This window comes from Colius striatus, chromosome Z, assembly GCF_028858725.1.
Source record: "Colius striatus isolate bColStr4 chromosome Z, bColStr4.1.hap1, whole genome shotgun sequence".
Classification (NCBI taxonomy): domain Eukaryota; kingdom Metazoa; phylum Chordata; class Aves; order Coliiformes; family Coliidae; genus Colius; species Colius striatus.
This window is the reverse complement of record NC_084790.1, coordinates 85098923-85115268: the sequence shown is the minus strand read 5'-3', so window position 1 is coordinate 85115268 and position 16346 is coordinate 85098923. Positions and strand designations below refer to the sequence as shown.

The 16346-nt window shown below is 49.2% G+C and overlaps 1 protein-coding gene across 2 annotated transcripts in view; it reads left to right on the top strand.

Moving 5' to 3' along the window:
- SMAD7 (SMAD family member 7) overlaps nucleotides 1-12445 on the top strand; it is a 29004-nt gene extending 16559 nt beyond the window's left edge. For both annotated transcript variants that reach the window (XM_062017727.1, XM_062017728.1), the window contains exon 6: nucleotides 10506-12445. In XM_062017727.1, the coding sequence (XP_061873711.1) occupies nucleotides 10506-11044 (539 nt within the window). In that variant the 3' untranslated portion in view covers nucleotides 11045-12445. The remainder of the gene's footprint in view (nucleotides 1-10505) is intronic.
- The last annotated feature ends 3901 nt before the right edge of the window (nucleotides 12446-16346 follow it).

Below are 16346 nucleotides of genomic sequence, written 5' to 3'. Positions count from 1 at the left end.
GGGGAGGATGCTGCTGGCTCTTGGTGTGAACCCCAGCTGGGACACAGCTTGATTGCTGTTAACCGAAAGTGAGGTGCGATGAGCACAAGTAGTAGCTTTTTGGGCTTGTTTTGTTGTTTTTATTCGGGGTGCTGCTGACCTGCCCTGTTTTATAGCCTGGGGCAAACCTCTGCCAGCCTCTGTCTGTGCAAGGGGTGGGGGGAAGGGGAAGGGGGGGGTGCTCTGGGAGGGTTAATTACTTAATGAATGTAATATTCTCTGTAATTGCTAAGTGTTATTAATCTGGAGCAAAGTGAGAGGTGAAGGGAGGGGTGGGTGGGTGGGTGCGTGCATGGCCAGGCTTGTGAACTCCATCCAAACGCCATCTGTCTGTCCATCCATCCCTCCATCCCTGCTCGCCCCCTGCCTGGGCCGGGCTGCCGCTGTCTGTGGGCCTGGGGGTCCGTCCCTGGGCGGTGACCCGGGCCTGTACGTGAGCGTGCTTCGCCTCCCGCTCTTAGCAATAGGCGTGATTAGATTATGAAGGCAGACAGAAGTAATGATTAACTTTTTCAGTCTGCACACTGTCTCCAGTCTGGCGCTGGGTGTTTTTTTTTCCCCCTAAGTAGGCCCTGGCCCCGCGTCGACAGGGTATTAGGTTGTAAAGAAAGCCAGGAGGAATGAAGGCGAGGGGAGGGGGGGGGGGGGGGTGGAGAGCCTTTTCCATCGGATCTGGGACTGGAATTTATTGGCAGGAATGCAGTAAATGCTCCAAATGCCAGCCCAGCTAAACAGTTTTCATAATTGTTACAGAGCGGGGCATGACGAGCGTGAAAAGGACTTTTGTTCCAACTCTTGCTTTTTCCGTGGGTTTACATCCCTGTGAGGGATGCTGCTCTGGGAAAGGGTGCTTGGAGGAGGTGGTCTCTAGTTTGGGTTCTTTTTAACGGGGGAAAATAGATATTTATGTTTGTTTAAAGCCTTTGGGGAGAGCTCTAGGTTGGAGTGCTGCAAGGAAGAGGGTGAGAACAGAGGCCGTGCCGTGTGTGTGTGTCTGTGTGTGGAATGCAGTTAGGGGGTGGGGGGGGGGAAGAAAAAACGTCCCAACACACATCTGTGTATTAGGTATCCATTTGGAAATCCTAGACTGCTCTGCTGCAGGTTTTATTAAGGTCTTTACAAGGTTTTTAACGTGTAACCCGCATAGCTACATGTTGTCAGGAGAGAGCTGCAGCCTTCCTGGGGGCCGTATCGCTGCCCTCCCCAGGGCATTGCTGGGTGCCAGCTGATCTCCCCCCGCCTCCCTTGCAACAGCAGTGCTTTATTTTTAATTGCAAAAGCGTTTTAAGGTCTTCATCCTCTACAACTGAGCTTGATGGCTGCATTGAGGGGAGCTGTGACCCCGAGGCCTGTGGTGGCCTCTGTTAGCTTCAGCGTCTGCGTCAGTGATTTATCCCCGTGCTGGAAAGGTGATGGGCAGGATGCTGTCAGTGGAGCCTCCAGCACTACCCGAGCCAGGAGGAGATATTTTGGCAAGCTCATTTGCGTGGTTGTAAGCCAGGAGCCCTTTGTGTGGTGGTTTCTCCTTCTCAGAAGGTTTCTGCTTGAGATCTGGGTTGGGTATGGATGGAGAAAGAGGTGTGTCTTGGTAGCTGCTGAGGGGAGCTACCTCAGAGGTAGCTCTCTGAGCTGAAGCACAGAAGTGTTTGTCTCCAGGAGCTGGGGCTGATACAGACCCGAGTCACGTGGCGGTCGCATGGCAGCGTCCCATGGCTTTGGCTTCCCGTGTTTTTCAGAGGAGCCTCCTGTCTGATTGTCATTAAAATGCCATTATTCCATCTGTCAAGGCAGGGAAGAAGTTGCACAGGGCTGCAAGACCTCCCAGGTGTCCTCACAGCAAGTCCTGTCCAGCACAGGAGACCACACGGCGACACGTGGAGCAAAAACAGGGTTTCTGTGTGTTTTCCACATGGACCTGCATACCCTTATGCCTTTCTGGGTGGCCCAAGGGGGCTTAAAGACCCTCAGGAAAGGTCTCCCCTCTCCTGAAACATCCCTTCCTCCCACCCACCCATTGGGTTGGGGCTTGGGGAAGGGATTCCCGTCCTACTGCTTTTTTGAAACAAGGGAGAAGTTTTCCCACACCTTTGGGGAGTGCAGGAGGAGAGGCAGATAAAGAAGGTTCTTTAAATTAAAACTTCAAAAATAATTAGACTGGCTGTATACTAAACAACAGCAAAGAGGCCCATTTACTGTAAATATTATGAATGGATTTGGCTGGCTTCTTCATCCCCACCCTTCCTCTGAGGCTTTTCTCTGAGCTGAGTCGAAATTCGGCCTTCAGACAGCACGGTACTCTATAATTTGCATGGCTGATGAGGCCCAGAGCCTGGTAAGGAGGAAACTGGAGTCAGCTGGCTCCTCTCTAACCACTGGAGACAGGCAGACAGGCATTTTTGGTGTGTGCCTGCGTAGGGCTGGTTGGTTGGTTCTTTTTTTTTTTCCCTCCCCCCTCGTAGCTGCAGTTTCACTTGGCTTTTAAAGAAGATGGGTGCAAAAAAAGCTCTCTCCTCGAGTCGCTTTTAGCTGTGGTAATTGATTAATCACTGTAATTAGACAGTAGCGGTGACTAATAGGATGTTTATGAATCAGATTTCTGGTTTGGTGGACTCCGTGAACTCAGCAGTTTCACTTTGGTTCTGTCTTTGCCGTCCTTGGGCGCAGGGGACATGGGGGAGCTGGGCTTCCTTCACTCATGTCTGTTCATCACCCTGTATTTCCCAAGCTTATACCTTCCTCCTGGGCCAGCTTCAGCGTAGTGTCTTCTCCTGAGGCTTTGTAGCTCTGCAACAACGTGCTTGCAGGGATCCTTTCTCAGTTTGTCCTCATGCTTTTGTGCCCAGTCCCTGAGTTAATCCTCAAAGGTCAGGACTGGGTTCCAGGTTGGGAGGAGGTTGACTCAAGACGCCACTGAGTTGGGGTGGGAACCTTTGGGGATTTCCACAGGGATCAGTCATCTCTGCTCACTGGCTAACCTGACCTCGTTTTTGTCTGGATTTCCCAAGAGGGTTTCCTAGCCACAGTGCAGGTGGTGGAACTTCTTGGTTGGGTCACCAGGAGACCCAGCAGAGCTTGTTAGTTTGCTGTTAACATGAGTCTGAACCCAAGCCCTAGTGATAAATACTGGGAAATCCCAGGCTCCTTCCCACCATGGCTTCTGCTACACGTTATCTTCTGTGTCCCTGTCAAACTCACAAAGTTTCTAATCTGTTGGCAACATAGAATCCTTTGGGATGGAAAACCCTTTAGTCCCAGCCCTCCCCTCACCCTGCCAAGCCCACCCACAGCCCTCAGCACCTCAGCTCCAGGGCTTTGGGATCCCTCCAGGGCTGGGCACTCCCCCAGCTCCCTGGGCAGCCTGGCACAGGGGCTCACACCCCTCTCAGGGAAACAGTTCTACCTTGACTCCAATCTAAGTTTCCCCTGGGGCAACTTGAGGCCATTTTCTATTGTCCTTGTCTTGTGGATAGCAGCCCTTAGAAAACTTCAGCAAGCTGAAGTGTTGGGGGAGAACTGAGGCGGACCTTGGTTTTCATACAAGGTTGACTGGCTTTGGTAGGAGCAAGGAGCTGTTTGAGAGATTGACTGGACTACTTGTTAATAAATTAAAAGAAACAATCTCAAGGCTCTTTAGCCTGCATGACTGCTGTATCTGTTGAGCGGTAAGAGCTGCCTAATTAGACATAGACACAAATTTATGGTCTAGCCTGTCAATCCGCGGATTAAGGACTCCATAAGTACCTACTGACACGATGGGCTGTAATGGCTCCTAAAGAGATGTGAGGGTCTATCGTGTCAATAATCCACAGATTAAGGGCTCCATAAGTAGGTGTTGACGTGACCGACTGTCTGGGCTCTTTGGGGGCTCTTGTTGTTGCGGTGGAGGGACCCCATGGACCAGTTTGGGCATCCTGGCAGTAGCTGAGGGTTTATTTTCTCTGCAAACAACGGGAGCTTAACGCATGACCATCCTCTAAATTAGCCTTTCAGAAACCAACCCAGCCATCAAAAAGAGAGGAGGCTGAGGAAACTGAAGCTGTCCAGCCCTTGTGTGCAGGGAGATATAAAAGGTTTGGGGCAAACATTGCCGTGGGTGGTGTCTCCGGGCTGCCCACAAACTCCGTTAAAGGCACAAAGACCCTTTTCTGCAGCAGGATGTATCCTTCAATTTGGAGGGGTTTGTTTTTGCTGGTTGTTTTTTTTTCCCCCTTTGCTTTTGCAAAGCATACCTGGAAATCTGGCTTTGAAAGGCTTTTTTTTTTGGGGTGTGTTTTAATTTTTCGCTTGTTCCCCAGCCCAAGCAGCCTGTGAATTACCCGAGAGATTAGAGAGGAAGTAAAACTTCCCTTTTCAGTGCCCGTTTTTCTTTGCTTTGATGAGCTGTGGTTGCACGTCACGCTCGGTGTTCTCCTCACCTCGATGCAGCGCCCGTTCGCTCGCTTCTCCAGCGAGAGTTCAGGGGGGATGTTTTTTCCTGAGATGCTGCCAATCCAGCACTTACCAGTAACACAAGGGGAAAAACTGCAGCTGAGCACCCCAAGCTTGCCCTGAGGACTCTCAAGAAAGCTCTGGGGTTTGCATCTCTCATCTCTTCCGTGTCCATAAACAGGGGAAAACGGGGGGCACGACTCTGCCCCAGGCTCACAAATACCACTTAAGGTCAGCCAAGAGAGATTAGCGGGCGCGAGACGAGCTGAGCTCGGTCTCAGCCTTGGCCCCAGCCAGACGACATGTTGTGCTGACACCAGTCCAGCCAGTGTTTTTTTTTTTTAAGCACAGATGCCCTCTGCATGTGCTGAGGGATAAAGAAGGCAGGACCATAGGTTCATCTGCTCATTGGCGGCGCCCATGGTGCTTGTTTTCCAGCAGCAAGCTGCCTCTTGGGAAGCGTGGCAGGGATCTCATCCCTCCAGGTCTCCTTACTGCCCCAGGAGCTCACATCTAGATCCTGGTCCTTCTAAGAAAGGTCCATGCGACCAGTCTTCTTTCAGTGCTGTGATTCTCTCTAAAGGGTGGGTGTCAGGAGGTTGGGGCATCCCTTGTTTCTATTATACCTAGCAACAGGACAAGGGGTGATGGGATGAAGCTGGAACACAAGAAGTTCCATTTAAACATAAGAAAAAGCTGCTTTACTGGCCCAGGCTGCCCAGGGAAGGTGTGGAGGCTCCTTCCTTGGAGGTCTCCAAGACCCACCTGGACACGTTCCTGTGTGACCTGATCTAGGTGAACCTGCATCTGCAGGGGCGTTGGACTGGATGATCTCTAAAAGTCCCTTGCAACCCCCATCATTCTGTGATTCTATGATTTCCACCTTATGTTTTCTGTTGCTGTTACCCACTGGTGTTAGGTTATCAGTTGTGTGCGCAAGCTCCCAGGTGGAAGTACCACAAAACAACAACCTGCTCTAGTTGAAGATGTCCCTGCAGGAGGGTTGGACTAGAGGAGCTTTAGAGGTCCCTTCCAACCCAAAGCATTCTGGGATTCTCTGAAAACAAGACTTTTGTTAGCAGTTCAGGGTAGGTGATGCTGTGGCGAGTGTTGCATCAGGGATGATGCCAGGATGAGCATTGCATCAGGCCTGGGTGTTTGGTGGGCAATCCATCCTCGGGGATCAGGGCAATGAGGGAGTATGATGGTGGGAAGTGCAGGAAAAGCATAAGAAGATGCTTTGGGTTAAGACTGAATATGTAGTTTGAAACACTCTTAGAGCTGAATAATTGAATTTGTGTCTGATCTTAATACCATTGAGGAAGGATCCAGTGGCAGGCATTTCAAAACGTAATCAGGAATGCAGCTGTATTCCTATTTTCAAGCAGTTACTACCATGGTAGGCATTAGTGATGGTGTAGATAGCTCTTGACTTGATCAGATGGGAGTAGCCCCAGCGGGTGAGATAGCTCAATGTTTGCTTAAACTGTCTGTTTTCTTTAGAGGACGGTTGATTACAGGAAAACCTTTAGCTATGTCAAAACAAAGCAAAACAAAAGATCCCCAGCCCACCTCCCCTCTGCATTCATGAACTTGGCACCAGGACAAAGCTGAGATCCCAAAGCTGTCCAGGAGCTGTGTTGGGTTTTGGGGGTTTTTTTAATCAAATTTTTGCTGAATTCTTCCTGAATTTAAAAAAAAAACAACAACAACTTATTTTCTTCCCAAGCTCCTAATAAAGCCGATGGAGCTCGGAAAGAAGAAATACCAACGTCGTGGTTTCATCATCTTAAAAGTGTTCATGGGTTGGGGAGAAAAGCCACACCAGAAGTGTTCTGCCACTTCCAAGTGCTGTGAGGTGTGAGCCCTCCTGCCACAGCTTGAGAGAGTCAAATATGGGGCCATTACGTGTCAATTTGGGTGTTTCCATGGTGTGAATCTCTCTTACCTTCTGGACCTCCTTGGTTTCATCAGCTTTTAGTTTTGGGGATTATTGCTCTGTTGTCCCATCCTCCAGGATTTCTCTGTGGGTGTAACATTTTCTTCAGCATTCCTCCCCGGAGCAGGATGATGTCCTTAGCCCACGGGCAGCTAAAGAAGTCCTGGCTGTGGGCTTTTACTGAACAATTTTGGGCAGAAGTCGGTGTTTGTGGGGGTCGAGGCGGATGGTGGGAAACTTCACAGTGGCTCATGCTGTTTGGTGTGTTGGGAGGGTGCTGAGACAATGCTTTAGTGTAGGACACTCCTTCCTGGCCAAGGGATGCACTGCTAAAAGCGTGTGCAGCCCCAAAAGGAAAAACAAGAAGGTGGAAAAACCCCAGTTTCCTGGGGCAGGATATTGAACATGGTTGTGGGGATATCAAACCGTTGCCTTCATTTCTCCCCTTGGTGCAGAAATGCGCTCAGCTTTGAATGGCCTTTCGCTGCAGCCCCAACTGTAAGTGGTCCATATGACTTAATTCCCTAAGTACCTGAGGACAGGCTCACTTTGTTTTCAGTTATTTGTAGATATATATGCTTTTTCACAACAGGCTTGCACAGTGTGCTGGGGGGGGGGAGGGAGGGGAGGAGCCTAAAGCAGCCCCTAGGCTGGCTGTAATGCAAACCATGGAAAGAAAGCAATAAAGTAGTGATTGCAGCGAGTGGAGGGATGCTTAATAACGAAATAATAGCGTGGATGTTTATAGCATTAAGCATTAGCATTGCCTGCTGGAATATGGGAGCGCTCCCAGTTCGCTGGGAGTTTTCCAGGCGTTTGGAAAGAGAGATGTGTGTGCTCTGAGGAGCTCATAAAAGTGAGGCTTTTAACTCAGAACAAGAATTCCAGAGCGTTTCTAGGCCCTTTCTGGGCTGTCACATGTAAGTTGTGGGTGATGGTGGCTGCAAGTTTACTGAGGTTTGGGTTGTTTTGTGTAGGTTGACAGGAGTTGGATGGTGGATCCAGATGAAGCCAGTAGGGCATTTTGGGGCAAAACCCATGGTTATTGACCCCAAGCAAGCCTTTTAGGGGGAAAAAATGTCCATCTCTGTCTTTTTTTCCCCTCTTGTCTTGCAAACTTCTCTCTCCACCACCTGAGTGATGCCATGGGCTTTTCCCACCCCTTTTTCCTTGGGTTGGGGGCTGAGTGAGAGTGGAGACTCTCTGATGGGGTCCCAACAGCCATTGAAAAGTGGCTTTGGTGGCAGCTGGCAGCGAGGCTTGATCCTGTTCATCTGAGCAAAACCCTGAGTTTCTCATGGCTTTTTGACTAGACACCCAGTCAACAGCCAAAGCCCGCAGACGGAAGAGGCTCTGGCAGATTTATCCTGTGTGCTTGGCATTGGCTCCTCCAGGAAAAAAAAATATCCCAGATTACCTAAGACTTGTCCTTGAGGTCTGGTCACCCCATGTCAATGAAAAACCTAGTGGGATTCATTCATAAACTTCCAGCCCTCCATAAAGGTCTGTTCATTCATAGCCAAGGCAGTTTTGGGGTTTTTTTTTTCCCTTCTTTAAGGTCTTTTTTTTCCCCTCTAAATGTGCTGGCAATTAAATACCTCTTTGTAAGCAGCAGTGAGCTGCTTGTTAAGTGGTCTTCACTAATGCAGGCACAAATATCAGGTGAAAAAGTCTTGGTGTTTTTTTTTTTCCTCTGCCTCCTCCTGAAAGGGCTGCTTTTATGTTTGAATAAATACAAACCTATAGGAATACCAGTGGGATTTCATAGCTGTTGGGCCAGAATTCCCTCTAAAATAAAAACCAAGAAGCTCCTGAATGTTGCAGGTGGTGGGGGCTGGGGGTAATGGGTGATTAAGATGGGGATGGACCCAGGAGCATCGTGCCCCCCATGGATACAGAAGCATCCCCCCTCCATGGATCCAAGAGTATCCCCTTGCCATGGATCCAGGAGTGTCCCCTTGCCATGGATACAGGAGCATCTCCCTCTGCCTAGGAGTACCATCCCCCTCATTGATCCAGGAGCATTCTCCCCAGATTCCTCTATCTTTGAGCATCACCTTCCCCCAAATTCTTCTCCCTCCCAGGCTGGTAGGAGAAGCACCATCCCAGGGATGTTTCTTGCACCCCTGAGTGGTGGGACGTCCCGTTTGGGTTAGGAGGAGGTAATGCAAACGCCCCACCTCATCTCCCCTTGGTCCCTCACAGTGCCAGGTTTCAGCAGGATATAAAGTTGTCCCCAACAAAGTCAGGGAGGCACTGAGAAGGGGGAGTGGAAGGACAACCTGAGGCACACCTCAGTGGATGTGGGATGGGAGTCGCCTGGGAGCTGGGGTCCCTATTTTGGGGTATACACAGTCAGACCCATTTTTAGTAGCTGCCTCCAGCAACTAGAGAAATATTTTCCTTACTGGCATAGAAATGAGGAAATTAAAAATGTGTGGCTGGGCTTTTGGGGTTTTTTTCTGTTTTAAAAGCAGAAAGGGTTTGAAGCTCAGCATGAGAGATGAGAGAAAAGCTCCTGTGCTGGGGAAAGGGGCTCGTTGATTGCCAGAATTACAGAGAAGGGAGCAGCCAGCTTGCTGCTGCCATTGCTGGTGCTGTGGGGGTGTTTTGGGGAGCTGCTGAGGTGACGTGGGAAGAGCTTTGGGGGTGCTGGCTCACCTGCTGTACCCAGTCCCATAGCTGCTCCCCGAGGTGCAGGAGATTATTTCAGTAGCACTCACCGACTTGCCTTCACAGCTCCATTTTTCTTTAGTGATTTGTTCTTATGTTTCCCCCACCTTTTTTTTTGTTTAAATACAGTTATAGAGATGAATAGTTCCCAGGTCTTAAAGTGTCTTTGGAGGCTGGAGTGAATTACCCGCTGAGCAGTGCCAGGCTGCCACAGATCCTCTGTCAGGAAAAGGGGCTTTTTCACCTTTCTCAGCCACCCTCACTTACTTTTCTCTCCTCCATCGTATGCTGACTGGTTTTGATGGGGTTCTTCTTTAAGCCAGTTTTGTTAACAAGTGCAAGATTTGTGGTCCCCACCTTGCTACTGTCTGACAGCACTTCCCGTGGGCTGGGGCTTTATCTAACACCTTCATCCTCTCCATCACTCAGACTCTGCCTAGAGGCAGGGAAAAGGCTCATCAGTGAGAGCAAGTGAGTCCTTGTCCCCTCCATTCCCTTCATGAGGTGACCTTCAGTGTGCTTTTAACAGCACCTAATGGGGTATTTTTGGCAGCTGTGTGCAGTAGATAGTTATGGAAATGCATCCATTGGTACAAATAAGGGGGTTTTAGGTGTTAATGTTGCTGGATGCAGCTGGTTGGAGCGTCTCAGCTCACCTGTTGGCACCAAAGGTAGTTCTGGTGATGGTTTGGGTGAGGGGTGGCTGTGCTGTCAGTGCTACTGGTGGGTCTCAAGTTGCTTGTGAAGGTGGACCCAGTGATTTAGGACCTATAACTCCAACCAGAGCTAGCATGGGAATGTCAGCTTAAATGGTCTTCATAGTGGCGTTAACCAGGTGGCTTAGGCTGAAGGGTCTGGAGAACGAGTCTTACAAGGAGCAGCTGAGGGATCTGTTGTTGTTTGGTCTGGAGAAGAGGTGCTGAGAGGAAACATGGTCACTCTCTGCAACTCCTTGACAGGAGATTCTCGTGAGGTGGGGGTTGGTCTCTTCTCCCAAGTAATGAGTGATAGGACAAGAGGAAATGTCTTCAAGTTGCCCCAGGAGAGACTTAGATTGGAGCTAGGCAGAACCTTCTCCCTGAGAGGGGTGTCAGCCCCTGTGCCAGGCTGCCCAGGGAGCTGTGGGAGTCCCCAGCCCCGGAGGGATCCCAAAGCCATGGAGCTGAGATGCTGAGGGCTGTGGGTTAGTGGTGGGCTTGGCAGGGTGAGCGGAGGGCTGGGACTGCAGCAGCTCAAAGGTCTTTTCCAACCAAAGGAATTCTATTACTCTGTGAGTCTATGCTATGGGAATTGATGTGTGCATGGGGAGCATCGTGAAGACATGGGCAGGCAAAGACCTGCCAGTGTTGTGTGGCTTTTTGGGACCTGCTGCCCTCCCTGGTGCTCAACTCATCCTTCCCTTTTTTTTTCTCCCCTTGTTCTGTAGATTCCCAAGTTCTTCAGGAGCCGGGGGATCGGTCACACTGGTGCGTGGTGGCATACTGGGAAGAGAAGACGCGCGTGGGTCGGCTGTACTCTGTCCAAGAGCCCTCCCTGGATATCTTCTATGATCTACCTCAGGGGAATGGTTTCTGCCTCGGACAGCTCAACTCGGACAACAAAAGCCAACTGGTGCAGAAGGTCCGCAGCAAGATCGGCTACGGCATCCAGCTCACCAAGGAAGTGGACGGCGTGTGGGTGTACAACCGCAGCAGTTACCCCATCTTCATCAAGTCGGCCACACTGGACAACCCCGACTCCAGGACGTTGCTGGTTCACAAAGTGTTCCCGGGATTTTCCATCAAGGCTTTTGACTACGAGAAGGCATACAGCTTGCAGAGACCCAACGACCACGAGTTCATGCAGCAGCCATGGACCGGATTTACTGTTCAGATCAGCTTTGTGAAAGGCTGGGGCCAGTGCTACACCAGACAGTTCATCAGCAGTTGCCCGTGCTGGTTGGAGGTTATTTTTAATAACCGATGACTTGAGACAGAGAGGACTCGTGACATTTATACTACTTTGCTGCTATTATTTCCTTCTGAGTGCTTGCTTTTCATGCAAACTTTGTGGTTTTGTTTTGTTTTTGTTTGTTCCCTGCCCCTCTCTGTTTTGAGAAATAGCTTATGGAAAGTTTTCTTTCCTTGTTTTACTTGTGTTTTTTTTTTGCCTTGGGTATTTTGATAAATATCTATTTTTTAAACGTGTGAATGACCAATAACTCAGAAGGGAGAGAGGAGCGTACCAGGGGGATGGATCACTTACGATAGCTCTTTCACGCCTCTGAAAGGATTATCCGACGTGGTCAATGGATTCAGGAGACTTTTCCTGTTCGCTAACAGCTCCTTCTCTCCGACAAAACAACAAGATACCTGTATTTTTTAAGCACCACCTCTCCCACCAGCCTTCTGCAGGTGCTGGTGACACCGAGACCCTTTTCCCAGCGGTGCTAACCCCACGTTGCCACCGAAGGATGGTGCAGAACCTTCCCAACCAGGTCTTTACCCACCGTTTTCACGTCTTGTCACTGTGTTCATCCTTCCACTGCCTTTTGATTTGTTTTTGTTCCTACGGTCATGGATCGATGCAAGGGGAGAAGACAAGAGAGAAACCTCATGCATGGCCCATGCTTTATGATTCGAGCTGAGACGTGAAGCGGCAGAATCCCAAACCTGAAAAAACAACCCACAAAACAAAACAAATGAGAAACATGGGGAGACAAAAAAAGTGTTCATGATAGTTGGTCTGTTGTAACCTGCGTAGATCAGGTTATCCCGGTACCATCCTATCTGGAGATGCAGTTGTGCTTTCATTTCTTCTTGAATTCATACACGAGTATGATACTTTTACACTGTTCTTAGCTCAATGAGCATGTTTAGACCTTAACATAAGCTATTTTTCTAAATATAAAGGTTTAAATGAACAAGAGAAGCATTCTCATTGGAACTTTAGCATTGTAGGTCTTTGGAGATTAAAACACACTCACACACACACACACACACACAAACAAACACACACACACGAAATAAAGACTCCTTAAAAAAAAAAAACCCTGAGATTTATTAAAGAAAAAAAAATGTATTTTATGTTATATATAAATATATTATTACTTGTAAATATAAAGACGTTTTATAAGCATCATTATTTATGTATTGTGCAATGTGTATAAACGAGAAAAAGATAAGAAAGATGCACTTTGCTTTAATATAAATGCAAATAACAAATGCCAAATTAAAAAAAAAAACAAACAAAAAAAGGAAACAAACAAAAAAAGAAAGACCACGAGATTGGTGTTTTTTTTTTTCTATGGGTGTTATCATCCAGATGAATGTTTTTTCTAAAGGAGTTTATGTTCCATTAAAAAATAAAAACGTACACTTGATCCCAGGCTGTGCCAAGTGGCTTTTTTAGTGTCGGGGGGTGAGGCAGGCAGGAGTGATGCTCCTCTCCATGCAGGTGGAGTAAGAGGGTTGGATAGGGGTGCCCAGCTCGCTGCCCTGAATCTGCAGGGGTTAATTTTGTGGTTATAATTGTGTTTTTCATCATTTCAGCTTGAAAGAACCCCCAGGCTAGTGATGCAGCTCCCATCTGACACTCTTCCAGTCATAGAATCATAGAATGATAGAATGGTGGGGATTGGAAGGCACCTTTAGAGACCATCCAGTCCAACCCCCCTGCAGAAGCAGGTTCCACCTAGATCAGGTCACACAGGAGCGTGTCCAGGCGAGTCTTCAAGGAGCAAGACCTCCAGGGAAGGAGCCTCCACACCCTCCCTGAGCAGCCTGTGCCAGGGCTCCCTCACCCTCACAGTGAAAGAGTTTTTTCTTATATTTAAGTGGAACTGTTTGTGTTCCAGCTTCATCCCATCACCCCTTGTCCTGTTGCTAGATACCATTGAAAAAAGTGCTGCCCCAACCTCCTGACACCCACCATTTAGATGTGTAAATGTTAAGAAGATCCCCCTCAGACTCCTCCAGACTAAACAGCCCCAGCTCCTGCAGTCTTTCCTCTTATGAAAGATGTTCCAGACCCCTGATCATCTTGGTGGCCCTGAGACACTGGGGAGGCAAAGCTCATGCTCTGAGCTGGGATACGGGTGGTCTATACCTCCAGGCCAGAGAAGTGGGGGAAACCAATCCTTGGTGGGTGAGGGTTTTCCTCAGCTGTTTCTTGCCCCCTTCATCTCCCATGCCTCTGGAAATAGAGGTTATTTTTCCTTTTGCCCTGCTCACCCTGCCATCCGGTGTTCACTACCCCACGTGTCGCATCCTGCTTACACAACGTCCTCTGCCAGGGAGAAGCTCCCTGCAGCCGGTTCCTTCCTTTTGTGGAGAGGGGCCTTGAGTGATAACCACCAGTAGTCTTGGAGATGGAAGAATCTGGGGAAGCAGAGGCTCTAGATGGGCTTGCAAGCTCCCTGCTGTGTGGCTTCTGTTCTTCATGTGGTTGATGGCCATTGCAGTACATCAGCCTTTGTGAGCATCTGGACCAGCTTCACTCATTGCTGTGCCTTTCTGTTCCACAGAGATCTGCCCAAGCCAGAGGCATTTATTGAGATACAGTATTTACTTTGCACTGAGTGTAGTGTGCCTGCAGTTGGATTTCTGTCACTGGGCCCGGGGGACCATCTTCAAAGTGGCTTTTGGTCATGTGCAAGAGAGTCAGCATCAAAGGATGCAGCTACCCTGTCTTACTCGAAAGGTGCTAGGAGACACCTGGGAGGGCAGATATTGGGGTGACATCATCTACACCACAATTTGGCTCATTTCCTTTCCATCTGTGCCAGCAGACTTCAAACACCAATAGTCACATCATACCTTTGTGGTCCAGCAGCCAAACTGGCATTGGTGCCTTGCATCAGGAGCTCAAGGAAGAGCGTTCCTGCTTGAATCTTCAGCACCCACCCAGGCCACAACACACCACCAAAGGCTCTGCAGATGAAGGGTGAAGGAGGTGACTTTATTGTAAACCTGACCATTGACCCCTGAGCTTTTGTAGGATTTATCTGTGGGAGCAGGGCTGTGGAGAGAGCAGGGACCTGGGGTTACAAAGATCCCCCCAACACTGGGAACCCCCAGGTCAGTGGCCATACTAAGGTTATGGTCAGCTGACTAAGTTGGCTCTTCTTCTGAAGAAAGCTAAATGTAGGGAATACTTGGCTCACTCATTTTTCCCACCTCCAAGGCATTTTGCTGACAACTGGGCTTTAAAAGGGTCTTTAACCTAGAAGAGATGAGATTGAAGTTTAGTCCCTGATGTTTGACACCAAAGTAGCAACAAGCCATGTGGGCATGCTGGTGGACTCTACATTTGAGGCATGATTTGCTGACGTTTTCATCCCTTTCCCTGAGGTATATACCCTATCCTAGTGCTGAAAACCTTGCAGCTAATTTGTGGCGTAGGTGATGTGTTCCCTCGAATTGGATTCCTGTCCCCACTCATGGGTCCATGAACATTTAACCTCACCGTTCCTCAGCATTTCTGCTTGAGAGGTGCAGAGGTTTACAAACCATTGCTCTTCCTGAGAACTGAAAGCAGAGGATGGAAATACTCTACCCCTAAAGGAACACTCTTTACAGGAGTTTTCCGCAATACATATAGGCAGCAAAAATTATCTGAGGGCTGGAGCCCCTCTGCTGTGAGGACAGGCTGAGAGAGTTGGAGGGGAGTTCAGCCTGGAGAAGAAAAGGCTCCAGGGAGACCTTAGGGCAGCCTCAAGTACTTAAAAGGTGCTTAGAAGAAAGATGAGGACAGGGGTTTTGGTAGGGCCTGTAGTGTTAGGACAAGAAATTATGGTTTTAAGCAGAAAAAGAGGGGATTCAGACTAGATGGAAGGAAGAAACTATAACAAGGGTGGTGAAACACTGGAACGTGTTGCTCAGAGCTGGTGGGCTGTTGTATCACTTGCAAGGTGCAGCAAAGGTCTGCTGGGCCTGGGATATCCTCCACACCCCCCTATTTTACACCTTTTCACCTATTTTACCCTGCCCATGGCTGGAGGTGTGTGAAGCTGGCTGGAACTTCCACTGGTCATGGCTTTCCAGGTCAAACATTGCGGTCATCATCTGGAGCATGATCACCTCACAGAGCACTTCTCTGCTTGCATTCATCTGTCAAAAGACCAGGAGACACTGTTCACAGAAAGAAGGCTGAGAAATGATCGCCAGAACTATGGCTTCTCAATACCATGGCAGCTTCACCTCCTGCTGAGCTAATTTTAGCCTTCATTCAATGCAAAACAAAAAAGAAAGAAAGAAAGGTGATGAAAGAATGCTGAGCATTGCCTCATATTCACCCCTTCACCCAGAGTTTATTCAGCTCCAGGGCTGGTAGATGCAGGGTAAGTGAAGATTGAAGGTTAAAACACAGATTGGAGTTTCAAGCGAGGAAGAATTTCCCCTTGGCTGGGGTTTGGCAATGCTGAAAAATCCATCTTTAGGGGTCAGAAATGCTTCAACCACACAAAGCCAAGTGCTGACCTGGTATAACCTTGGTTGAACATGATCCTGCCCACATTGTGCTCTCCAGAGAGAGGTGTTGTGTGATGATCCTGCTCTCACCTGAATCCCTCTGCAGCTGGCACCAGGCCAGGCTCACACACACGTACCCACACAAACCCCCAAGAGCTGGGGGGAGTTTGTCAGGAATGCAGTTATGTGTCCCCTCTTGATCTGGTCAAATTTAGATGATCCATAATGCCCAGATTAGAGAGCAGAACCGCAGCCCTGAGCTGCTCTTGGAAGCTGTGAGTGAGGGCAGAGCTGGCTCCTTCCCAGAGGAAAATGCTGACGTTAACCTCCAGGTCATTGACAGAATCCTAGAATGGTGGGGTTGGAAGGGCCCTGCAGAGCTGCTCCAGACCCAGCCCCTGCTAGAGCAGGTTCCCCTCGATCAGGGGCACAGGAACGTGTCCAGCTGGGTTTGGAAACCTCCCAAGGAGGAGCCTCCACACCCTCCCTGGGCAGCCTGGGCCAGGGCTCCCTCACCTCAGCACCAAAGCAGTTTCTCCTCCTGTGCCTGTGGCACTGCCTCTGTTCCAGCTTGTGCCTGTTACCCCATTGTCCTGGCACTAGCCATCATACAAGAAACACTGGCCCCATTCTTTGGCTACCCACTCTTCAGATATTTCTCAGCACTGATAAGATCCCCTCTCATCTTTCTCTTCCCCAGGCTAAACAGCCCCAACTCCTGCAGCCTTTCCTCATATGAAAGATGCTCCAGTCCCCTGATCATCTTGGTGTCCCTGCACTGGCCTCTCTCCAGCAGTTCCCTGTCCCTCTGGAGCTGG